Below are 26,440 nucleotides of genomic sequence, written 5' to 3' on the forward strand. Positions count from 1 at the left end.
TACTCCCCCAATCTCCATCTTCATCTCCCTTCACCAGGAAAAAAAAAAACCAACTGTGAAAAATTAAAAATGAACCAACTCATTATTAATACTAAAATAAGATTATTTCATCTCCTTTTTTCCTCTGCTCCGCTGCTCGTCTTCAACCTCGTCCCGATTGTACCTGCGGCATATATGGTGATATCAGTAGAGAAGAAAACAATTGTATGATAGTACAATACCTTAGTGTTCTTCACTTCTTCAACAATTAAGATCCGCAAATAAGGTAAGTTTTTTTTTTATAATTGGTGCGGTCATATCGGCGGTGGATCTTTTTGCCTTGGTGCGGTCATATCGGCCGAGTCACTCGATACCCGAGTTGACTCGGATTACTCGGCCGATTTTTGGCCTCTTTCAAACTACCCGATTTATCTCGGTGTATCGTGTATCGGCAACTAACGATACCGATACATCTCGGGCGAGACGAGATGTATCGGCCGAGATTTAAAACCCTGCTTCCAGTCCCTATTTCCTAGGATCTCACGACATTCCTAGTGCAAAAATCTCTAATGTTATATTGACTCGATACAATTATCAAGATTGGCAAAAATCAATGCGGATGTCGCTCAAATCGCAATCAAATTCGGCTTTGTCGATGGTACCCTTAAGAAACCAACCGACCCTGTGACTCTCGACCACTGGGAGGTCGTCCACTGTACACTTGTACAATGGATTCGGAATATGATTGATTCGTCACTTTTACCTGTTATACCATATGGCGAGGACGCAGCTGCACTATGGGCCGAATTGAAGGATCGCTTCTCTGTCGTTGACGGCGCCTTGATTCACAGTATCAAAACTCAACTCAAAAATTGCATACAAACCAAAGGTATGGATGTTACCACTTATTTTGGAAAATTACAATCTCTGTGGGATGCTTTGCTTATTCATGAACCGATATTTGCGTGCAAATGTGGAGCCTGCAAGTGCGATATTGGTAAGGATGCCGCTCAACGCTTAGATAATGAGCGTCTTCATCAATTTTTTATGGGATTAGATAACACTCTCTATGGTAATATCCGTTCCCAACAACTTCAACTTGACCCGCTACCGAGTCTCAGTCGTGCTTACCATGTCGTCTTGCAAGAGGAGCGCCTACGGGCAGAACTCATACCCTAGGATGTCACTGATGTTGCTGCATTCGCTGTTCCTGCCTCTCGCCCCTCTGTTGATTGGCGTGTTCAGCGAGAGAAGGAGCGGGGTGAGCGGCATCAGAAACTTATTTGCTCTCACTGTGAACTGCGGGGTCATGATGTTGCTGGTTGTTTCTTCAAAAGTCAGCGCTTTCCTGAGTGGTGGGGGGACAGACCGCGTACCATTGCCGAATACAAACAGTACCGGGCTGCACGAAGATCCGGGTCTGCTCCTGCCGGTTCTGGCCGCGGGTTCTCAGCTGCTGCTGGTCATGATTCCATGGTTCATGCTAACAATGTGACGGTTGGAGTCTCTGCTCATTCCCTTACTTCTTCCGATCGTCTCAGTGGTATGTGCAGTTGCATAATAGACACATGCGCGTCTAACCATGTTTGTGGCAATTTATCGTACCTTACCTCTCAGCGTATGATTCCTGATCGACTTGTTGGTTTGCCGAATGGCCAACGAGTCGTGTCTGTAACACCCCCTCATACCAAGGTACCTTACCAAGGACTACCCTAGCATGAAAGGCTGTTACCATCTCGGTTTCCCGAGGTTAGTATATCAAAGTTACAATTTCCAAACAACATTTATCAAAGTATATATAAGTTAAAGATTACATTATCTCAGACCAACTCAAAATAAACGTACAAGGTCTTAATACAAATGAAATCCAAGACATCTAAACTCATAACAACGGAAGCTAGACTTGACGTGGTGACTCCCCATGACTGTCTCATAGCTAAACATCTGCATTACCTGTCACAATCTGCTCACCATCCCCGAATGGATCACCGCAGGTTTTACAAAACAACAACACGGGGTCAGTACCATTCAATCAATGTAAGACAAACAAACAATGTAACCGACTGATCATCCTCCATAGTAACCGACTACACACCGAAGTGTGTAGCCCTGCCAGATTACCCATCGCAACAGGTAATCCACTCCGCCAGTGGGTGACCGCAGCCCATCCCCACCAAGTCCAGCTCATCAACGAGCGACTAACAATCCCTGTCCCTTAATGTGCACATCCCCTCCCGTGACGGGTTCCACAGAGGGCGAACTAGGGTGTGAAGCCACTCCCGCAAGTGACTCCACCACAATCACACAACACCACGCCTTCACAAATTTGTCACAACACCACAACCGTCACAACACAATCACATCACCACTGTCATCACAACACCCATACTCCGATGATCAACAGATAACAACAATTACAACACAAGCACAGTCTTAAATCAATTAACAGTAACTGAGTAGGGAAACCCTACCTTTTCGCAATCCGATATGCTCTAATCAATCATACAATATGCAGAGCAATTACCACATCATCACCTACAACAATAATCACATAATACAATTACACATTGCACAATCCCATTTTCCCCAATTCATATATACAGTAACCCCAAAAGAATACAAATGACAAGGGGATGAAACTTACCAACAGTAGAATAAGAGACTACACGCAAGGATCACGACGATTTGAACACACAACGAGAATGAGGATGATTAGAGAGTGATTAGGGAGAGATCGTAGAATGATTAGGGTTGGAATGATGTTTAGAAACTGACGCGGAATATAAAAATAACCTTAAACACTCCCTAATCAAACCGTCAAAATAACACTCCGCCAAACCGGACACTCGGTCGAGTAAGTGTATACTCGGCCGAGTGTCCCATACTCGGTCGAGTGTTCACTATACTCGGCCGAGTGTTCCTCGGCAGAACCAAAACAACACACAACCTCATCACTACTCGGCCGAGTAGGCTCTACTCGGTCGAGTAGTCACCAAGGAAAATCCGTAGTGTTACAATCTTCCCCCCTTAAAAAGAACTTCGTCCTCGAAGTTCCAACCCAACCTATAAAACATGGACAACTAACACCAGCTCCACTAACCACGCTTACTAGATAACATATCCTTTCGGTATAGACTCTATAGCGTTATCGAATAACCACAAAATAATGTTTCCAATCTTGTCTCACTTCCATAACACTCAATAGCACTCAATACCAAGACAATCCACAAAAGAAGATCAACCATCAAAACGGAATGTTACATTCTACCACTCTTAAAAAGGAACTTCGTCCTCGAAGTTTACTCACACTCATCAACATCATCATCCAGCTGCCAAAACCCTCGAACTCATAAATATCATCATCCACTTTTATCAACACTATCGAAAAATTCTCACACTCCTAAACATCGAACTACTACAAGCACAACCATGGCCTTTTAACACTATCAACCGCTATATGTACCCATCCATTCCTTATACTACACCAACACTCTACGCCCAATAATATTAAGACATGCACAACCCTCAAACACTCTTTGCCGCATCCTACTCCTCTTAAGACACATGTTACGTCCTCGTAACTCACTAATACTAGATCCTTAGCTATACCTCTCATTATCTTCATCACCACCACATGTGAAAGATACCCGCCTATAATCTAAACACTTACTATATTCAAGGCTCTCTTACTTAAACAGTTCTCATACCTCAACTCATTCTTCACTGCATCTAACCAATACCACACAATCCTGATCATAACAAACACTCTAACTCTTTCACATTACCGCATCACAACATACCTCTTTATATAAACTATATAAACTCTTATCGCCAAAAGCATAACTCACATTCCACACTTGTTACGTACACTCATACTAGATCCTCAAGTTCTTTTCTTTCATTACCGCAAAACTCACACATAACCTAACATGACACCAATTCCCAATATCCTGCACTCACTATCTCAACAAAAGATTATGAACCGCCTGCCGCTTTCAGATCATTACAACACATATTCCACGAATCACTTGCCATGACTATGACTACCGATGTCTCATCCTGAAACAAGATCAAAATTACTGTAACAACTTCTCACAACTGTATCCTATCAACAAAATATCACTATACCATGACAACAACGAAAACATATACAACTCTCTTTCACATCATACTCTACCCTCATTCCCAAACCGAAACTGGTAAGAAACATCAACAAAACAAAACAACAGTCTTTATGTTCAACCAAAACTCACAAGGAACAGCAGCAAACAAAACAACAATCTATGTTTAACTGGTATGCACTTACGAAAACTCGTATTATAGTCATCTCACCTATTCCACCACAACCGGTGACAACATCGCAACATTGCCACCAACAGCCGCACCACAGTGCGAAAATACCCGCATCACAACAGTAAGTACCGTGCCCGGATCACCACCCGAGGCACCACAACCACACCGATAGACATCACAACATACACAATCCCATAAACACTGACTCAATATAACATCTTGGACAACAAACTTACTCAAAACTGCTTTACCAGATCACAATCTGCTCACCATCCCCGAATGGATCACCGCAGGTTTTACAAAACAACAACACGGGGTCAGTACCATTCAATCAATGTAAGACAAACAAACAATGTAACCGACTGATCATCCTCCATAGTAACCGACTACACACCGAAGTGTGTAGCCCTGCCAGATTACCCATCGCAACAGGTAATCCACTCCGCCGATGGGTGACCGCACCCATCCCCACCAAGTCCACTCATCAACGAGCGACTAACAATCCCTGTCCCTTAATGTGCACATCCCCTCCCGTGACGGGTTCCACGGAGGGCGAACTAGGGTGTAAAGCCACTCCCGCAAGTGACTCCACCACAATCACACAACACCACAGCTTCACAGCTGTCACAACACCACAACCGTCACAACACAATCACATCACCACTGTCATCACAACACCCATACTCCGATGATCAACAGATAACAACAATTACAACACAAGCACAGTCTTAAATCAATTAACAGTAACTGAGTAGGGAAACCCTACCTTTTCGCAATCCGATATGCTCTAATCAATCATACAATATGCAGAGCAATTACCACATCATCACCTACAACAATAATCACATAATACAATTACACATTGCACAATCCCATTTTCCCCAATTCATATATACAGTAACCCCAAAAGAATACAAATGACAAGGGGATGAAACTTACCAACAGTAGAATAAGAGACTACACGCAAGGATCACGACGATTTGAACACACAACGAGAATGAGGATGATTAGAGAGTGATTAGGGAGAGATCGTAGAATGATTAGGGTTGGAATGATGTTTAGAAACTGACGCGGAATATAAAAATAACCTTAAACACTCCCTAATCAAACCGTCAAAATAACACTCCGCCAAACCGGACACTCGGTCGAGTAAGTGTATACTCGGCCGAGTGTCCCATACTCGGTCGAGTGTTCACTATACTCGGCCGAGTGTTCCTCGGCAGAACCAAAACAACACACAACCTCATCACTACTCGGCCGAGTAGGCTCTACTCGGTCGAGTAGTCACCAAGGAAAATCCGTAGTGTTACAGTGTCATCCATCATGGGCTCTGTTTTTATTAACGATTCTTTGACTCTACATCACGTTTTATACGTCCCCTCGTTGACTTGCAATTTAATTTCCGTCTCACAGCTTACTTTGGAACATGACTACTCTTTTGAATTTGCTAAACATCATTGTCTTATTCAGGACCGTTCTTTGAAGAGGACGATTGGAGTTGGTGAGCTGCGGGATGGACTTTACTGGATTTGTGTGGGTGCTGAGACTTTGGTGAACAATGTCAAAGCTGATGGCTCTTTGGATTTGTGGCATCAACGCTTAGGACATCCGTCTGCAAAAGTGGTCAAGGCTATTCCCTTTGCTCGTAATTTTATTTCTAATAAAGAACATGTTTGTGAGGCATGTCACTTTGCAAAACAGCATCGTAGTAGTTTTGATTTGAACAATAAACGTGCTTCTGGTTTGTTTGATTTGGTTCACTGTGATTTATGGGGACCTTACCGTATTCCTTCCTCATGTGGTGCCAAGTATTTTCTGACCTTGGTTGATGATTTCTCCCGTGCCACTTGGGTTTATCTATTGGTTGATAAGACGGAAGTTTCTGACATGTTTATGAGTTTCATTTCCATGATCGAGACCCAATTTTCCAAACAATTAAAAATGGTCCGCAGTGATAACGGTACGGAATTTAATAATATGGCCGGTTATTTTTTCAAAGCTGGTATAATCTTTCAAACCTCTTGTGTTGGCACGCCCCAACAAAATGGGCGAGTCGAAAGAAAACACCGTCACCTTTTAGAAGTAGCTCGGTCATTATTTTTTCAATCTCAATTACCTAAGTCTTTTTGGGGGGAATGCATTCTCACTGCCACTTACTTAATTAACCGAACACCCTCCGCTTTACTCAATAACAAAACTCCGTATGAATGCCTATACGGAACTCCACCGTCCTATAAAAATTTGCGGGTTTTGGGTGTCTCGTTTTGCACACAATCGAATACAAAAGGGGATAAATTTGCCAAGAGGAGTCGTAAATGTATTTTTGTAGGATACCCTCACAATAAAAAGGGTTGGAAATTATACGACATTGATACGGGGTCCTATTTTGTTTCACGTGATGTGGCCTTTCACGAGTCTATTTTTCCCTATACTACCGAGGTGGTTTCGCGACCGACACTTCTACTCCCATTCCGACATTCCGTTTAATGGAACCGAGGAGGTGTTCGATTTTTTCAATACCAATGACACTGCTGGTCCGACTGCTGCGTCTGATGATCCGGGTCCTAGTACTAATGGGTCGGATACTGGGCCTAGTCCTGAGATTGTCGAGCCCAGCGGGTCTTCTTCTGCCGATGTCTCGGCCTCTGATGGGGTTTCGGGGACGGTTTCCGAGACCCATGATACTAATGCTCTTGGTCGGGGAAAACGCCCTAAAATACCAAATTCCAATTTGCGCGATTATGTCTTAGCCACCACACAAAGTCCACCCAGCTCTCTCCAATCCGCCTCCTCTTCAGGTAACTCGTACTCCTTAGCTCACTATGTCAATTGTCATTCTTTTTCACCTAAACATCGTGCTTTTATTGCTGCCATTACTAGCGGTGTTGAGCCTTCGTCTTTTAAGGAGGCTATTCGTGATGCTAATTGGTGTACAGCTATGAAAAATGAAATTGATGCTCTTGAGCGCAATGGGACTTGGGAATTGACGGATCTTCCTTCTGGTAAAAAAGCTCTTGGATGCCGTTGGGTTTACAAAATCAAATATAACTCCGACGGTACCATTGAGCGATTGAAAGCCCGCCTTGTTGTTTTTGGCAATCATCAGGTAGAGGGCATTGACTACTCTGAAACTTTCGCGCCTGTTGTCAAGATGGTCACAGTCCGTACTTTTTTAGCTGTTGCGGCTATCCAAAAATGGGAGCTGCATCAAATGGATAAGCCACCTTGGCTCATTAATAAAATCAAGCCTTTCCCTTATACGTTCTTAACAACTATAGTGAGGATTTAGAGATGTCCAAACAAATGGAAAGCGAGTAACCAATTTGATAAAAGGAAAAATACTACAACAACAACAACAATCAGAGCCTTGATCCCAAAATGATTTGGGGTCGGCTGACATGAATCATTCTTTAAAACCGTTCATGAGTGAACGCACACCTAAAAATACGAATTGTATTGTGTGAATAACATGAATACATAAGCGTTTATTTTATACTGTATGATAAATTTTTATGGTTTCCTAAATTAAGAGATAAGGATATTATTAACGACGATGCTTCCTAATACACATAAATACATAATTTCCTAATACTAGTAATATTCTTTTATAAAAAATAAGATAATATGTTTATCTCTAACATTCCCCGCAAGTCCCAAGATGGACGGGTCACGGGTGGGGCAGAAGTCCAATCTGAAAAAGCAGCATATGAAGACGAGGAGATTGAGGAAGCAAGGTCTTTATCAACAACAACAACATCAGAGCCTTAATTCAAAATGATTTGGGGTCGGCTGACATGAATCATCCTTTAAAATCATACATGGGTGAACGCACACCTCAAAATGCGAAAAAAATAGAAAAGAAAATAAAAGGTCTTGAATTTCATTAATTGCATTGGGTTGTGTATAACATCAGAGCCTTAATCCCAAAATATATACAACTCAATAGGTTGTATTTAAGAAACAAAAAATGAAAAGTTCTTAAGATATGCATTAATTGCATTGAGTTATGTATAATTTAGTCTTGAATTTCTAACTTAATACCAAATAGGATGGCTTCTTCATGGATCGTTACGATATTTGCGACATTGAAAGCATCATAACTAGGTGAGCATTATGTACTTTGATGTTTAAAACACCATCGATCCATTCGAGAATTTGAATATTAAGTTGATTTGATTAATAAGTTGAGTTACATAATTGATACTCTTTTTGTCTCAGTCATTTGTTCACCTTTTATATTCATTGTGAGAGTATTTTAATCAAAGATAAACAAATGATTGGGACGAAGGGAGTATTAGAGGATGCTCCAACCTTAATCATATATTTACATAGTTCAGGGAAAAAACCCGGGGGCTAAATCCAGTTCTATTTAGCATAGCATTAGCCAAAGGTTTGTTTTACGAGATTCTATCTTGGTTGCCCGTAAAATCTACTTTACGGTTCAAATCCGTATGCAAGTCTTGGTATGCTATGATCGAAAATAGGAGTTTCATATCCAAACATCTTAAGCAGCAGTATAACAATCCTATACATGATGTTTGCCTCATTGCTGTATATAAGCCAACCAATGACCTCAAGCCGATCCAAATTTTGCTTAGCGAGGCGCATGAAGTCGTTACATATGCTAAGTTAGATTATGGGCATTAAAGGAAGGGCATTGGGCCAAGAAACTAACAATGGGTCTCATTTACGAGGTACGAGAACCATTGAGTCAATGGAAGGATGGTTGCTGGTGTTCCAATCCGAGGGTGGTACGACTTTAATCCTATGTAACCTTGACACACAAGAAACATGGGAGCTAAGTGGACTTCCACTTGAACCTAATTGTAAGTGTGCCTTCATTTGTGCTTACTCCTGATGTAACAAAACGTATTCCTAACAGATAGTTATTTATCGGATATTACGAGTCAATTGGATTATCATTGGTGAAAACGTTACATCATCAAGGCATTAACTTGTAGGTAGGAAGTTACACAGTAAGCTAACTAAGTACAGTAGCTAGCAATTCTTGCAAAAAGTAGTAAAATAAATTTAGAAATAAAAACGCCGTTGCCGGGGATCGAACCCGGGTCACCCGCGTGACAGGCGGGAATACTTACCACTATACTACAACGACTTGGTTGCTTTAACAGTGCAACAGTAGATTAATAAGCAGTACAAGTATCATCCTCTTCTGAAAAGATTGTGAACTAATCATGTAACTTTGAGAAGAAACCAATCAAAACATAGACTTAAATGATGAGTATCAGAATTCAGATCATGAGACCTATAGCATTTTGGTCGCGTTCCCATAAGTCGAAAATGAAAGCTCAGCTCCTCGAGTGGCAGCAATCATCCTTAATTAGCATATATTCACTTCAAAGTTCATACTTCAAAACACATTTATTGCAAAAGATGCTATAGATCTGATCTATAAGCATAAAAGATTTTTCGGCACCATGTTTCAGATAGGCAAACGTATATTGATATACACAAAATTACACATTAGGTAAGTTCAACCTGTACTGTTTTGACTCGCCTGGCCTACAAACTCAGGTGTGCTATATTCAGGAAAAAAATAGATACTTGATCAGTAAAATTTAATATATTCAAAAAAATTGCAAATTTCCGACATTTGCTTCAGCTCAGCGTTGCCCCCTTCATTTTGATTACCTCCAGCAGCTCCCAGGTAGCACCAGTATGTTGCTGATTAACAGCATGCTCACTCAGTCAACCTTTTCTTCTTCGTCTGCTTCTTCTTCTTCTTCTTCATCGTTATCAGTCTCATCATGGTAGTGGAATGGCAATGGTACCGATCTAAAAGCTCTAAATTTACCCACATTGTTCAGGTGCTCATTCTCCAATCTGACAGCCAACAAAAATCTGTGTCTCAGACAGGCGCGCGCGCATATTTACAAGTTTACAGCTACATGGGGAACACCTAACCTGAAGAAGTTCCACATGCCACGACGTATTATTTCCAGACAGGATATTGTAGTGGAAAAGGCGCTTTTGCGCAGTCCACGGACATTAAACTCTAGAACATACTGCAGCCAAGTAGCTCTCAGAAGAACATTGATGACCTGCGAATATTTTTTTTTTAGCATTCAATATACATAAACAGATGAAGGTCAACAGTCGATTACCATAGCAATGTAGTATACGCTCTTGTGCGAAACCAAAAGTTTGTCTCTCAAATAAAAGTTCTTGGAATTTCGTCGCAGGAGACCCCAGTCAAGTACAAGATCCCAGTATGTATTATATGCTACTGCCATAGCTGAGGTCAGCAGGGCCATCACCATCAAAGGTGTTCCCTTCTTAAGCTCATAAACTGTTCTCATAACAACAGCAACTACTGCTGTAAGATACTTGAGAGCGTTGTATCCATGCATACGATCTTCTTCTTGAAACAACCGGCGAATACACTACAAAGAAAAAAGAGAAAATCATGATAAAACAGACAAAATGGTAGTCGCAGGAGAAATGAATGCACACCTGAAGAAAACGGATCATGTAAGGCACGATAGCTAGGATAAAGTAGAAAGCGTTGTATATTCCAGAATCATGACATTCGCTCTGCCCCTGATAGAAACCCGGCTGACTGTAGTAGCATATGTAGAATTCAATAATCCTAATTGCCTGAATCTGAGGTATACATTGTAGAGATTGGAAATCGTTATATTGAATTGAATAAATTACAATGAGAAGGGTACAACGTTTATATAGCAATTACAATATCTAGGTTAACCTAATTAGAGAAGATTAGTTACCTAAAACTATGCTAAGAATAAGGAAACTGACTAACAATATTTGACTAAATATTGACACAATATTATCAAAGATATAGAAGAATAATTGACTACAATTATTCTCTAACATCCCCCCGCAAGACGGACGGTCGGGTCGAAAGGCCGATCTTGGACATGAGCATAGTAAAACGAGGCCTGGGCAACGGCTTGGTGAGTGCGTCAGCTAATTGATCATCATTGGCAACGGGCACAACACGCATAACGCCTGATTGGACTCTCTCCCGAATAAAATGATAATCCAGGGCAACATGTTTCATTCTTGAATGGAACACAGGATTAGCACTAAGGTTGATTGCACCCAAATTATCGCAATAAATGGCAGGAGTAGAAGGGAGAGTTATATGGAGCTCCGTGAGAAGATTACCCAGCCATATAAGTTCGGCCATAGCGTTGGCGACGGAGCGATACTCAGCTTCTGTGGATGAGCGAGACACGGTACGATGCTTCTTGGAGCTCCACGAGATAGGAGTTTGACCAAGATAGACAATGTAAGCACCCGTGGAAGTAAGATCATTGGGATGGTCTCCCCAGGCAGAGTCAGAGTAAGCATGTAAGTTCAGGGGAGTGTCACGTCGTATGAGAATGCCGTGAGCAGGTGTCCCAGCAAGATAACGGAGTAACCTCTTCAAGGCAGCCCAGTGACAGGTGGTGGGTTGATGCATAAACTGCGAGAGTTTGCCAACCGCAAAGCTAATATCAGGACGAGTAAGGGATAAGTATTGGAGGCTACCCACAAGAACTCGAAATTCAGTGGGATTATCAATGAGCGGACCGTCCTGAAGACACAATTTAGCCGAGTGATCCATGGGTGTGTTGCTCGGTTTCGCATCAGTCATATTTGCACGAGCAAGGAGGTCCATCGTGTACTTGTGTTGAGTTAGAAATAGGCCTTTGGCACACGGTTGAACCTCAACGCCAAGAAAATAAGCTAAGGTACCAAGATCCTTGAGCATGAATCTTTGAGCAAGAGCTTGGATGAACGAGTTCACACGATTTGGACAGGCACCTGTAACAATAATATCGTCTACATAGACAAGAACAAACAAATCATGGGAGTTATTAAGAATAAAGAGCGAGGTGTCAGCAATAGAGTTGTGAAACCCCGTCTCTAGAAGGTAAGACCGTAGCTCGGTGTACCAAGCCCGAGGGGCTTGTTTAAGACCATAAATGGCTTTCTTGAGTCGACAAACATGCGTCGGGTTCTTAGAGTCAATGAACCCCGGAGGTTGTGCCATGTAGACAGTATCGGTAAGAGTACCTTGGAGAAATGCATCATTGATGTCTAGTTGGCGCAGTGGCCAGTTCTTGGTAACGGCAAGGCTAAGCAATAATCGGACCGTGGTAGGTTTGATGACAGGGCTGAAAGTTTCATTATAGTCTAAACCGGGTCGTTGATGGAAGCCTTTGGCGACGAGGCGGGCTTTGTGTTTATGAATGGACCCGTCGGGATTGTATTTGGTACGGAATACCCATTTACAACCCACGACGTTTTGACCAGGAGAGGAGGGCACTAGTTCCCAGGTTTGGTTAGCTTGAAGGGCGTGGAATTGTTCGTCCATGGCTGAACGCCATTTTGGATCAGAGAGGGCCTGTTTGGTGGTGCGAGGCTCAGTGGACTGCAATTGAGCGGTGAGGTTGAGTTTGTCAATGGGTTTGAAGATGTTATGGGAAGCACGAGTAGCGTGCGTGTGGGTGGGGGCTGGTTGTGTTGGTGTAGCAGCGGAGGCAGTGGGTTCGATGGTAGGCTGAGAGGTGGATGGGGGTCGACGAGTGTAGACATGGGTGATGTTGTTATGAGTGCGAGGAGTAGTAGGATCAGTGGGGATGTCCGTGCGTGGGGAATCAGGAGGTGTGGTGGGGTTTGGTTGTGTTGGGGTAGGGTCTGGTTGTGGTGTGTGTGCCTGGATGAGGGGTATCGTGACCTCACACCAGGATGAGGAGGTAGGAAGAGGAGTGGTGGACGGTTGTGAGGCAAAGGGGTAGGAATTCTCAACAAAGCGAACATGGCGAGACACATAGATACGATTGGTGGTGGGGTCAAGACACATGTAAGCATGTTGAGTGGGTGAGTAGCCTACGAAGACACAAGCAATGGAACGCGGATCGAGTTTATGATAAGTGTAAGGTCGGAGCCAAGGATAGCATAGACTGCCGAAATTATGTAGGTTGTAGTATTTGGGTGGAGTTTGAAAAAGGCGAGAATATGGGGATTGATGGCCAAGGGTGGATGTAGGCATGCGATTGATGAGGTAGACTGCGGTTTGGAAGGCAAGGGTCCAAAACGTGATGGGCATGGAGGAGTGGGAGAGCAGCGCAAGACCGGTGTCAACTACATGGCGATGCCGTCGTTCCGCGAAGCCGTTATGTTCTGGGGTATGTGGAGGTGATGTAAGGTGTTGGACTCCGGCAGTGGCAAGGTCGGGTTTTAATTTTTCGAATTCACCGCCATTGTCGGAGTAAAGAGTGAGAAGAGGACGGGAAAATTGTTTTTCGACAAATGCTTTGAAATTAAGAAATATTTTATGTGTGTCGGATTTTTTCTTTAGTGGAAATAACCACGTAAATTTCGTGTAATGATCAACGAAAATTACGTAGTATTTATAGTTATCAAACGAGTATAGAGGTGAAGTCCACAAATCGCTAAATACAACTTCAAGTGGGAAATGCGTTTTGAGCGAGGAAGCAGTAAATGAAAGCTTGTGGCTTTTATAAATTGAGCAAGCAGGACAATTATCGGTATTATTCAAAGTAGATGATTTTATGTTTAAGCTAGAAACAATTTGATTAAATACAGCCAAGTGTGGATGACCAAAACGGTGATGAAGGTCTGCTTGTTGGACTGATGTGGAGTGGGCTTGCGGAGATGACGGAGACGGCCAGTAGTAGACACCATCCTTGGCTGGTCCAGTGAAGAGAGTGGCACCTGATTTAGAGTCCTTCACAACAAAAGATGAAGAATTGAAATTAATACAGACATTATTATCGGCGCAAAATTGGGAAACGGAGATTATGTTTTTGTGCATAGTTGGAACATGAAGTACGTTGCTTAATTTAAAAGATGAATTAGAGGAATAAGGTAGAGAAGTAGAACCAGAATTGGAGATGGGCAACCCGGAACCGTCACCAATGACTATCTCATCGGTACCATCATAAGGATAGTGAAGAGCGAGATTAGCCAAATCAGCGGTGACATGGTGAGATGCACCGCTGTCGAGGAGCCACGGGGAGGGGACAGGCTGCGGGTTAAGGGCCGTGGGATGGGCTTGGGGTTGAGCTGGTGGTGGAGTGGTTGTAGTGGGAGTGCGAACATATGGCGGGACTCGAATATCAGGATAGAGGGCCTTGAAAATTGGGCAGTAAGACAAGGTGTGACCTTGAACATGGCACCATTGACACTTGCCACGAAAGGGATTGGTTGGATTTTGGTTGGGTGTGGCGGATGGTTGGGTGGTGGTAGGGGTGCGTGGGGTAGATGGGGTTTGAGTTCGAGCAGCGGAATGTCGAGTGTAGGTTGGGTGAGCCATGGGTGTGAAGGAGGCAGATTGAGTGGCCTCGGTTTGTTGAAGCACGAGTTCCTGACGAATGAGTTTTTCGTGAAACTCAGTGAAGGAGATTGGGGTGTCTCGGGCATTGACCGCATCAATGACCGATTGATAGGTAGAGGGAAGTCCATCAATGATATGATCAGTGATGTCTTCCTGAGAGAGAATTTCACCAAGTTGAGCAAGGTCGTTAGCAATGGTTTTGACAGAGTTCATGTAATCGGTAATGGAAAGGGTACCTTTGGTGGTATGTTTGAGTTTGTGACGGAGTTGTTTGATGTGGCCGCGAGATGCTCGTGCATAGGTGGAGGCAAGAGCATCCCAGGCTTGTTGGGTAGTGTGTTCATGGTTGAGTAAGGGGCTGACAGAGGCAGTTAAGGTGCTAGCCACGGCACCGAGTAGGAGCCTATCTTGCCGATACCAAGTACTGTACGAAGGGTTAGGAACCGAGGGTTTGTCTTTTTCTGTGAGAAGTTTGGGAGGTGGGGCAGATCCATCAATGAAGGATGATAGACCATAGCCTTGAAGGAGAGTTTCAAGTTGGAAACTCCATTGACGATAGTTGGTTCCATCGAATTTAGCGACGGAATGAACATTGAGAAGCACGAGCGGTTTGGTTGGCTCGGCTTCATTTGGAATGGTGGAGCCTGACATTAGGCGTGGAAAGAGTTAGGAAAATTTTGAGGATCGGAGAGACCTTTCTCCTGATACCATGTAGAGATTGGAAATCGTTATATTGAATTGAATAAATTACAATGAGAAGGGTACAACGTTTATATAGCAATTACAATATCTAGGTTAACCTAATTAGAGAAGATTAGTTACCTAAAACTATGCTAAGAATAAGGAAACTGACTAACAATATTTGACTAAATATTGACACAATATTAACAAAGATATAGAAGAATAATTGACTACAATTATTCTCTAACATACATACAGATACAGATCGTCATAAAAATGAAATTAACGCGTACCCTTTAACCATATAGCAGTGTGAAAGCACAAACCTGGCTAGTTAGTTGATCTGCCAAGAAAAAGTCTTGAAGTTTTACCTGCAAATTTTAAGGGAGAAAATATACTGTAATCGAATTCAGAAGACAAAACATTAACTGAATGTAAAACTGTAAAAGTACTACATCAGCATCATACTGTTCGTCTGTTACCTCATAAAAGGGAGCGCATATGCAGCGAAATACACATTTTATGAGAAAAAATCGACTGGAACGATATAAAATGTTGAAAGGACAGAAGGCAGTACAAACAAACGCCTGCATGACAATCGTCACATATTTCAGTTTCAAACATATTAAAACATGCTGATTTGGCGAAACTTGCAGGGTTGAAGTCATCTTCTTACCAAAGCCACTAGTAGTGGAATAAATTTGGCGAAACTTGCAGGGTTTCCAATTTCAGTGGTTACATCAAGAATCAAGTTAATATTTGCTAAGAAACCAGCAAGAGCTAGAACAGCAAGACCAGTGCTTAGAAAAAACACTTCCCGGAAGCGCAATTCTGTTCCCTGCTTAAAATTGAATATGAATGGATAATTGACTCGAAATCGTTTCCAGAAGTATATGTCTACAGCATACATGAGCAGATGGAGAACTATGTACAGGAATATGCTGCAATTAAGGCAAATGACCGGTAAGGTGTTGTCCATTGTAAAACTGAAAACTAATCTGTAGACGATAAATTATTTTCCTAACCTGTAAAGTCCAAACATGTTTTCCAAGTAAGGAGAGGCGTGTCCTCTCGAAAAAATTCTCCTTGCTCTCACCATTAGAATAACGGCAATAACAAGTGCTATCGAGCAACCAGCAAAGAAGCCTGCAGCGAAAAGATGACACACCAGAAAATACTGTTTCATCTATGGTCACTTATTATGAATCAGTAGTAAATAGGCTTGTAAGTTTACATGTATCCTACAGACCGGAAAAGAATGTTACTCGATGCATCTCTCTTCGTTTTTGTATTCTTAGAGGTTTCATGCCTTCCCTTCGGTTTGCATTATATAAGTGCTTGATGAATAAGTGCTCTGCATTCTCCATCAGCTTTGTTACCTGTACTGACAGTAAACAGAAACCGACACCCCATCAGATATCGGTAATCTGTATACAATGCTGATGAGGAAGTCAAACAGATAGATCAAAGCGTGCCTCATCGGAGTTGCCTAGGTACGACTTGTCAACGATTGTCATGTACAGTCTTGCTGCGTGCCTTGACGTTGTCTGTATCAAAGGATCACACAAGCCAATCAGAATTCAGAAATGCTATCACAAGACCAGAATGACATGCTGTCATGAGACGATGATCTATCTCACCTTCTCATACTTCTTCATGATCTTGGAAAATGCAAAGAGGTTTATAAAACTGTAGAACACAACAAAATAAAAGAAATATTTAAATTAGATGACTATCCAAAAATCACTGATAAATTTTTGAAAGATTTTCTTCGGTTAATTAATTACCTAAAGTTTTTTATGGACTTGAGCTTCTGATAGAATTCTGTAAAGACAACTCTTAGTCTTTCTTGCACCTCCTTTAGCTCTTGCCTGCTAAAACTCAACTCTTTGTCCTTTGAATCTCTCATAAACCCTCTAAAAACCGATGATGGGCCTTCACCCTTATTATGAATCGTTACATGATTAAGAAACTTTCGGAAATCTAGCTTATCAGTTGCAGGATTTGTAATTGCCTTGGCCTCGTCATTTTCACTGTAGTTTGAAGGACCAGCTTCTGTGCCAGAATACGTTGAAAGTTTAATTACCATATTTGAGAAAACCTACCAGAGTCACAAATACTTATACGAGATGGTTTAGGACTTAAGGTACCTTGAGTTGCAGCTCTCAGGGGCTCCATGGAAAACCGAGACTGAGATCCCTTAATGCTTTGATTCTGAGCCATAACTTTCAAAGCGATAAAAGCACTCATTTGCTTATTCAACTCGACTGCTTCTTTCATAACTTCCTCCACCTTTTCCTTGTAAAACGCGTTCACCTTGTTAAGCTCCTCATCGAGCTTTCTAAAGAACTTCACCTGGAGCTCACCACCTAATTCTTCAGACTCCAACAGAAACTTTGTTCTGTAACACGTTCTGTTACTGTCCCCGACAAAGGGACTGACCTTAATCACTTGATCCTCAACATCCCCTTTACTTTCCTGACCTTTTGACTCCACGTCTAAACCGCTGAACAGACTGTACATAGATAGTTTATGCTGTAAGGATCTCAACGGCGTTTGTTGCATTCTGGGGACTCGAGAAAGGCGAATTTCTTTCAAAATCTGTTTCAGTCCATTGTAGTCCATGTATGCTTCTACCCATTCTGGCACCATTTGCCTCTTGAAATCTTTTCCAAACTTCATTTTCGCGGCCTATCTCAAAATCAATGCAAGACCCTCAAATGGTATTCCTAATTAGGCTTCGACAAAGCGACATTGAAGTGTTATATTAGCTGTAATAACAGGATCATGCACATTACTTGGACATAAAATAACAAGAAATTATACTTAAATCAATGATTATGAAGGATGGTCACATGTAATGATTCATGTTAAATCATGTTCACATAATTTGGTCCTCACAAGTTATTAAAAAATTGCCAATTTTGGAAAAACATTGACATTTTACATTTTATATATCAAATTTAGTCCTCATCAATTCATAGTTAGGTAATCTATGTTACCAAACCTTCTGACACACTCAATACCACAAATTTACGGTGAAAGCCGTGGTGGATTTAGGGGTTCTAGCAAGGATGGTCGCCTGCTAGGCTTCGAAAATTTTGAAAGGTCTAGCTATAATACCACCAAGTGGTACTAAAATTAAGTACCCTCATACAGTCATATATACCCACAAATAGAGGTAGCCACAGGCCGGTTTAAGGTTATGTCGGGTCGGGTCGGGCAAACCCGATGACAGATCGGGCTCAGCCTGCTCGGCCCTTAAATCGGCCTTCGGGGTGGAACGACTTGTCGGCTCTAGGGATGATCTACTCTGGACCATTCCTTGGGTGGTCTTGGGTGAGAGGCGGGCTGCTAGACCGGCTAGGCTCGGGAATTTGACCCGGGCCTAAGCAGCAAACAGATCAAGCCTGTCGGTCAGGCCTTGTTTGGGATGGCCTGAGGGTCGTCGGGTCAAGCCAACCCAGTGTATGGTTATCCGCAAACTCATTTTCTTAAAAAGTGAAATTTCGGAATATTTTTAGGATTGTCTTATTATTATCCGTTCGCCCTATGACATTTTTCACCTTTCAAGTCTACAAGACTAAAACCATGACGTATAAGGATACAAATTAACACAGTACTGTACATATTAAATCAAATGAATCAAACAACGCATACAGAATTTCTCAGATAATGAATTAATTTACAAGCGCGAAAATTCTCAACGAACGAATATTGATGAAAAGAGGTAAACTGCTACAAAATCGAAAATTTCAACTAAAAACTTCCATAATTTCTGGTCGCATTGTGCGACCGTACTTACAACATAATGTAGCAACAAAGAATAGAAATCGTAAAAATTCACAAAAAAAATACACAAACCTTAAATTGAACACGGGAAATAAGATCAAATGAAGCGAGAATCGAAATCCTTGAATGGTGAACGTTAATGGAGCAAATGTAGTATCGTCAATTCGTCATGGCCATTGCTCATTGTTGCATGTTTAATATTCTTTCTCTGCAATGAATCTTTGCTAGATTTCGGGAGTATTTTCCCTTTTATATATACTGTAGTGCTTAGTGTGTTACTGAATTGAATTAATCAATCATGAAGTTAGTTAATTAATCAAGTATATTTAATGAAAGACCGTCTCATACTTCGTGTAAACCAGAAGTATCCCCTACGGATAGTTGGGGCAATCTCCTTCGGGTATTGAAGGCAATTTATTGGGTTGATCCCTCCCAAGTTTGGCTTTTTCATTCGCAAGAGTCAGGAATCGAACCTCTGACCACTTATTTAAGAGATGAGAAACCTTACTACTCACACCAGCCAATTTTGGTAAAACCGTCTCGTACTTGATTAGGGTGAAATGCAACATTAACTTACAAACTATGGAGTATGTAGGAGAATTATGACTAAAAGTGAAAATTAATGTACTTCCTCCGTCAATTATATGTTTTACCTTTGAATTGTATAGGGTATTTTAATTAAAGCTAAATAAATAATTAAGACGAAGTGAAAAACCGATTAAATGGGGTTAAGACCATCATAGTTGTGGTTAGAATTAGTAAAATATAATCGCGCCTAAAAAGTCAATTGAAAACATTTGAATTGATATCGGATATTCAGAAGAGACTGTTGGAAATAGGGGCTTGTTTTGCCTTTGTAGTTTTTCCAATTTGTCCCACATTGGTAGAATGAGGTTGTTGTCATGTGTTTATATATGACCACACTACTTACCATATCACTAGTGGGTCATGGGAGGCTTTTGTGGAAGCTTTGCGAGGTGCTTAATTCAGCTCGCACACGCTTGCGCGCGTGCCGTGCCGGGCCGGCCGGATTCGGGAATCGGGGTGGGAATCGCGCTGCGGCGGGGGTTGTGCCTATCTTTTTGGGCAGAGTCGCGTGTGTGTTTTTTGAATAAGTGAAGTGTCCAGGTTCATAGGAGTCGTCCGGTGCATGGTCAAATCAATCGTGCGCAATTAAGAGTCGAATCTTCGTGTTAATGGCCTCTTAATTGCGTTTGATTGAATTAATGGTCTTTGTCGTTTTGGCTCCTCACCGCAAAGACATTTCTCCTATAAATAGACCTTCATTCTCATTTCGAATACACACAACTCACTTGCTCTTCTTCTCTTCTCTTTCTCTCTATAATTTCGGGTAAAGATAAATTCTGTTCGTTCCAATGCTCTCGGTCTCGAGTGGGCGTGCCGAGTGCGAGTAGTGTAAATCCTTGGGGAACTACCGGTCATTTCTTCGATCGCCACCACGGTCGTCCGGAAATATAGTTTTCAAGCAAAGTGGCTCTCATACCACGTCACTACGAATCGGTTATCTCTTTTCCTTTTACATTGTTATTCGCAATTTTATTCCAACAATTTGAAAACTATATTGTCTTCTTGTCAGTAACAATGTCGATCATGTCAAAGAATGCTCCCGATTTGTCAAAAGTCGAACCCTTAGATGGTCGAACTATAAACGTTGGTCTCAAAAGTTCGATGTTTTTTGAGCAATATGAAATTGATTATGTTTTATTTTCTGACCCGCCTACCCCTGTAACCGAAATTGCTGCATCATCTGTTGAGACCACACCTCCTGCAATTTCTGTAGTCAAGTCAAATGAAGAGGCTATTAAAAAATATGATAAGGATAATAAAACAGTTAGGTTTCACCTCCTTAATCTTATGACTAATACCCTGTTTGACTTGTTTATGGTTCACAAATCTGCTAAAACCATATGGGAATTACTTGAGAAAAAATATGGGGCTGATGATGCGGGTAAAAAGAAGTATGTCGTTGGGAAATGGCTGGGGTTCCAAATGATAGATGACAAACCTATAATGGAACAAGTACATGTCTATGAGAATTTCTGTGCTGACGTAGTTAATGAAGGGATGAAACTAGATGAGATTTTTCTAGCAAATGTGTTCTTTGGAAAAATTCCCCCTTCCCTGGTCCGACTATAGAAACCATCCGAAACATAAGAAAAAGACCTTTCCCTCCAAGAATTAGTGAGTCATATGAGGACCGAGGAGGCAAATCGACTCAAAGACAAAACCATTAGTGTGTCTGTAAATGCTTCTAATGCTTCTGTCAAGGCTAATCTGGTTGAGTCGAGTGGTCCGTCCAATGTTGAAAAATTCAAGGGTAAGGGTAAGGCCAAGGTTGGTCAGGGGAAGAACCAGGGTCCTGCTAAGAAAAATGGTCCAGGGAAGCATACCAAACCAGTGGCGAAAATTCAGAAACCAAAGGGCCAAATTGTTTGCTATGTCTGTGGAAAAGCTGGTCACAAAGCCTACCAATGCTCCGAAAAGAAATCTGCTGAAGCCAATGTCAGAATCGATGACATCATTCTTCTGCTGTGGTTGTGGAAGCTAATGTGGTGGGTAATGTTCTTTGAATGGGTCTTGGACACCGGCGCTTCTAGACACCTTGGTCGATAAGGGGTTATTTCTTTGAGTTCGAGAAGGTAGCTGATGGGGAATGCGTTTTCATGGGTAACTCTTCATCCGCACCGATCAAAGGCAAAGGCAAGATCTTTCTCAAACTCACCTCGGGGAAAACACTTGCTCTAAATAATGTTTTGTATGTACCCTCGTTACGTCGAAACCTTGTGTCCAGTGCCTTATTAAACAAAGTCTGGGTTGAAACTTGTTTTTGAGGTGACAAGGTGGTAATGTCGCGTAATGGGGAATTTGTGGGCAAGGGTTATCTTTCAGGGGGTCTTTTTGTATTGAACACTGATTCAGTTTTTAATAATATTGCTTCTACTTACGCTTATATCGCTGAGTCTATTGATGTTTGGCATGGTAGATTAGGTCATGTGAATGTTGACTATATTAAAAAACTTAGAACTATGAGTTTAATTCCAAGTTTGACGAGTCAAGAATTCTCTAAATGTGCTAGCTGTGTTGAGGCTAAATTCACAAAGAAACCTAGTAAACCAGTTACCACTAGGAAAACGAGTCTTCTTGAGTTAATTCACACCGACCTAGCTGACTTCAAAAATGTTGCAAGTAGAGGTGGTAAAAATTATTATGTCACTTTTATAGACGACTGTTCAAGGTACACCCGTGTTTATTTGCTTAAGACAAAAGATGAAGCAGAACATTCGTTTATAAGTTTTAAGAATGAGGTCGAAAACCAACTTGATAGAAAAATCAAAAGGGTAAGGTCTGACAGAGGAGGCGAGTATAAATCAAACTATTTAGCCGAGTTTTGTGAGAAAAACGGTCTAATACATGAGACTAGTCCACCGTACTTACCTCAATCCAATGGAGTAGCTGAACGAAAAAATAGAACTTTGAAAGAAATGATGAATGCTATGCTTTTAAGTTCGGCCTTTCGAGGATATGTGGGGGAAGCAATTCTATCGGCTTGTCACATTCTTAACCGTGTACCTCATAAGAAGTTAGACAAGACACCCTACGAGATATGGAAAGGCTATCCTCCTAACCTGAGCTTCCTAAGGGTATGGGGGTGTTTAGCTAAAGTGGGTTTACCTGACTTTAGAAGACCTACAGTTGGACCTAAAACCTATGATTGTGTTTTTATAGGTTATGCTCAAAATAGTTCTGCATATAGATTCATGTCTTTGAGTGATCGTTCTATATCTGAAGCTAGAGATCTTTGTGTTTTTTGAGCATGTTTTTCCATTACAGAAGAATGTTGATTCATCTCCTAGTTTGCCTGTTACATCTGTTGATATCTCTTCACATGCTAGTAGTAGCACTTCTATTGATCATGTTGCTGAACCTAGAAGAACTAAGAGACCTAGATGTCCCAAAAACTTTGGACCTGATTTTGTTTCAACATTCTTTGTCGAACATGGTTACACTTTGTTTGTGCTAGTGATGAGTTTGTTTCAGCATTTTTAATAGAAGATGATCCGAAAACATACAATGAGGCTATGAAATCCATTGATGCTAATTTTTGGAAAGATGCTATTAAAAGTGAGCTTGATTCTATTGTGTCTAATCAGACGTGGGAGTTGATTGATTTACCTAAAGGTAGTAAACCCATTACGAGTAAATGGATTTTCAAAAAGAAAATGAGACCTGACGGTACAATAGAAAGATTTAAAGCTAGACTTGTGGTTAGAGGTTTTACACAAAAGAAAGATATTGATTATTTTGATACTTATTCACCCGTGACCAAAATATCGACTATTAGAACTCTTGTCGCCTTAGCTGCTATTCATAACCTTTTTATACATCAGATGGATGTCAAAACTGCCTTTTTGAATGGTGAGCTAAGAGAAGAGATTTATATGTCGCAACCTGAAGGGTTTGTGGTAGAAGGTCAAGAGAATAAGGTGTGTAAACTGAATAAATCACTATATGGTCTGAAACAAGCACCTAAACAGTGGTATGAGAAATTTAACAACACTTTGGTAAGTAATGGCTTTATGGTAAACAATTCTGATTCATGTGTTTATTCAAAAGTAATAGAATCTGATTGTGTGCTTATATGCCTTTATGTTGATGACATGCTAATACTTGGTAATAATTTGGAGGTAATAATTAAAACCAAAGAATTTTTGTCATCACAATTTGAGATGAAGGACTTAGGAGAAGCTGATGTAATCCTAGGAGTTAAGGTTATTCGAAACTCTAAAGGAATTTCTTTAAGTCAATCTCATTATGTGGAAAAAGTGTTGAAAAAGTTTAACTGCTTTGATGTTGTGCCTGCTAGGACACCCTACGATGCTAGTATACACTTATGTAAGAATTTGGGTAAGAGTGTATCCCAAGAAGAGTATGCTAAAATCCTAGGTAGTGTGATGTTTCTTATGAACTGTACTCGACCAGATATTGCCTATGCAGTTAGTAGACTGAGTCGTTACACACATAACCCTAGTAGTGAACATTGGAATGCTCTACGTCGTTTACTAAAATACCTAAAAGGAACAGTTGACCTTTGCTTGCATTATAGTAAATTTCCTGCTGTGTTAGAAGGATATTGTGATGCAAATTGGGTTTCAGGTAACGACGAGATCTGTTCTACTAGTGGTTATGTTTTCACCATGGGTGGAGGTGCTATATCGTGGAAGTCTTCTAAACAGACTTGTATTGCACGCTCTACCATGGAGTCGGAGTTCATAGCTCTTGAGTTGGCAGGTCAAGAGGCTGATTGGTTGAAAAACCTATTGGCAGATGTACCAATGTGGGGGGGACAAAATATTCCGGTCTCCTTACATTGTGATTCACAAGCAGCTATTGGTGCTGCTAAGAATAGTGTCTATAATGCTAAGAAACGACACATTCGAATCAGGCATGCTGCAGTTAGACAACTCCTTGATAATGGAGTTATCGCTTTGGACTATGTGAAGTCCGAAAGCAATCTGGCTGATCCTTTTACTAAAGGATTGACTAGGAGACTAGTCGTTGAAACGTCGAGGGGGATGGGACTTAAGTCCTTAAGTCTAGAGTGACTAGGCCTAAAGTTTCTATTCCTATGACGTTATATGATTCATAGCCTTAACTGGTGGTGCTTTTGAGACGCACTAGATGAATCATACATAAGGTTGGACTTATGTCCTTAATGGCTCATGCAAGAAGTGTTATTGAGAAGCACTTGAGCCACCTACGTAGGTGTGTTGATCATAAAGACTATGAGAAGTCTTGTGAACACATCTATTAGTACCGAGGTAAACGCAATGCTCTAAAAGAGCGCGTTGCACTTTGAAATCGCGGAACGATCATAATTCTGAAGGTATGATATGTGTTGTGGGGGGTATCGACCGAAGCTCAGCTAGGAATTCAAATCGCAAGATATTCTCTCGCTGTAAGTAAGTTGTTTCCTCATCTCACTAAAGTGTCAATTCAAATCGAAAGATATTGATACCTAAGTATCCAATCCTTCCTTTACCCAGGAATTTTCTTTCTCTTTCTTTGTCGCCCCTAGTGGGGGATTGTTGGAAATAGGGGCTTGTTTTGCCTTTGTAGTTTTTCCAATTTGTCCCACATTGGTAGAATGAGGTTGTTGTCATGTGTTTATATATGACCACACTACTTACCATATCACTAGTGGGTCATGGGAGGCTTTTGTGGAAGCTTTGCGAGGTGCTTAATTCAGCTCGCACACGCGCGCGCGCGTGCCCGTGCCCGAGCCCGGCCCGGCCCGGATTCGTGATTTGGGATTTGGGATTTGGCAATCGCCTGCGGCGGGCTGTGCCTATCTTTTTGGGCCAGAGTCGCGTGTGTGTTTTTTGAATAAGTGAAGTGTCCAGGTTCATAGGAGTCTGTCCAGGTGCATGGTCAAACTGAATCGTCTGCAATTAAGAGCTGAATCTTCTGTGTTAATGGCCTCTTAATTGCGTTTGACTGAATTAATGGTGCTGTCGTTTTGGCTCCTCACCTGCAGCATTTCTCCTATAAATAGACCTTCATTCTCATTTCAGAATACACACAACTCACTGCTCTTCTTCTCTTCTCTTTCTCTCTATAATTTCTGGGTAAAGATAAATTCTGTCGTTCCAATGCTCTCAGTCTCGAGTGGGCGTGCCTGAGTGCAGTAGTGTAAATCCTTGGGGAACTACCGGTCATTTGCTGATCGCCACCACGGTCGTACCGGAAATATAGTTTTCAAGGCAGTGGCTCTCATACCACGTCACTACGAATCGGTTATCTCTTTTCCTTTTACATTGTTACTGCAATTTTATTCCAACAATTTGAAAACTATATTGTCTTGCTGTAACAATGTCGATCATGTCAAAGAATGCTCCTGATTTGTCAAAAGTCGAACCCTTAGATGGTCAGAACTATAAACGTTGGTCTCAAAAGTTACTGATGTTTTTTGAGCAATATGAAATTGATTATGTTTTATTTTCTGACCCGCCTACCCCTGTAACCGAAATTGCTGCATCATCTGTTGAGACCACACCTCCTGCAATTTCTGTAGTCAAGTCAAATGAAGAGGCTATTAAAAAATATGATAAGGATAATAAAACAGTTAGGTTTCACCTCCTTAATCTTATGACTAATACCCTGTTTGACTTGTTTATGGTTCACAAATCTGCTAAAACCATATGGGAATTACTTGAGAAAAAATATGGGGCTGATGATGCGGGTAAAAAGAAGTATGTCGTTGGGAAATGGCTGGGGTTCCAAATGATAGATGACAAACCTATAATGGAACAAGTACATGTCTATGAGAATTTCTGTGCTGAC

General features: G+C 41.4%; 2 protein-coding genes and 1 non-coding gene across 3 annotated transcripts; 1 reads left to right on the plus strand and 2 right to left on the minus strand.

Annotated features, from left to right (window-relative positions):
* The first annotated feature begins 720 nt into the window (after positions 1 to 720).
* Positions 721 to 7,561, plus strand: LOC141641898 (uncharacterized). Its single transcript, XM_074450542.1, has 4 exons — positions 721 to 1,140; positions 1,225 to 1,563; positions 5,743 to 6,080; positions 6,712 to 7,561. The coding sequence occupies exons 1-4, from the start codon at positions 721 to 723 to the stop codon at positions 7,559 to 7,561; spliced, it is 1,947 nt and encodes a 648-aa protein (XP_074306643.1).
* Positions 7,562 to 9,316: 1,755 nt separating this feature from the next.
* TRNAD-GUC (transfer RNA aspartic acid (anticodon GUC)) lies at positions 9,317 to 9,388 on the minus strand. The gene has a single exon. It is a non-coding gene; the product is annotated as a tRNA-Asp (tRNA).
* A 332-nt stretch (positions 9,389 to 9,720) lies between these two features.
* On the minus strand, positions 9,721 to 18,018 carry LOC141632390 (phosphate transporter PHO1 homolog 10-like). Its single transcript, XM_074444944.1, has 13 exons — positions 17,437 to 18,018; positions 17,074 to 17,341; positions 16,927 to 16,975; positions 16,762 to 16,833; positions 16,536 to 16,665; positions 16,312 to 16,432; positions 15,963 to 16,227; positions 15,769 to 15,873; positions 15,613 to 15,657; positions 10,747 to 10,896; positions 10,398 to 10,676; positions 10,198 to 10,334; positions 9,721 to 10,116 (listed from the first exon to the last, which is right to left on the minus strand). The coding sequence occupies exons 1-13, from the start codon at positions 17,966 to 17,968 to the stop codon at positions 9,978 to 9,980; spliced, it is 2,292 nt and encodes a 763-aa protein (XP_074301045.1). The 5' UTR covers positions 17,969 to 18,018; the 3' UTR covers positions 9,721 to 9,977.
* Between the last annotated feature and the right edge of the window lie 8,422 nt (positions 18,019 to 26,440).

The sequence above is a fragment of the Silene latifolia genome, chromosome 2 (assembly GCF_048544455.1).
Source record: "Silene latifolia isolate original U9 population chromosome 2, ASM4854445v1, whole genome shotgun sequence".
NCBI classification, from domain to species: Eukaryota; Viridiplantae; Streptophyta; class Magnoliopsida; order Caryophyllales; family Caryophyllaceae; genus Silene; species Silene latifolia.

Bases quoted from the DNA above. Each gene is read 5' to 3' on its own strand.
- LOC141641898 (XM_074450542.1), top strand. From the start codon at position 721: ATGATTGATTCGTCACTTTTACCTGTTATACCATATGGCGAGGACGCA. The intron at 1,564-5,742 runs GTTTGTGGCAAT...TGTCTTATTCAG, and splicing joins ACACATGCGCGTCTAACCAT to GACCGTTCTTTGAAGAGGAC. The intron at 6,081-6,711 runs GTATTTTCTGAC...TATACTACCGAG, and splicing joins CCTTCCTCATGTGGTGCCAA to GTGGTTTCGCGACCGACACT.
- LOC141632390 (XM_074444944.1), bottom strand. From the start codon at position 17,968: ATGAAGTTTGGAAAAGATTTCAAGAGGCAAATGGTGCCAGAATGGGTA. The intron at 16,976-17,073 runs GTAATTAATTAA...TGTGTTCTACAG, and splicing joins AAGTCCATAAAAAACTTTAG to TTTTATAAACCTCTTTGCAT. The intron at 10,335-10,397 runs GTAATCGACTGT...AAATATTCGCAG, and splicing joins GCGTATACTACATTGCTATG to GTCATCAATGTTCTTCTGAG.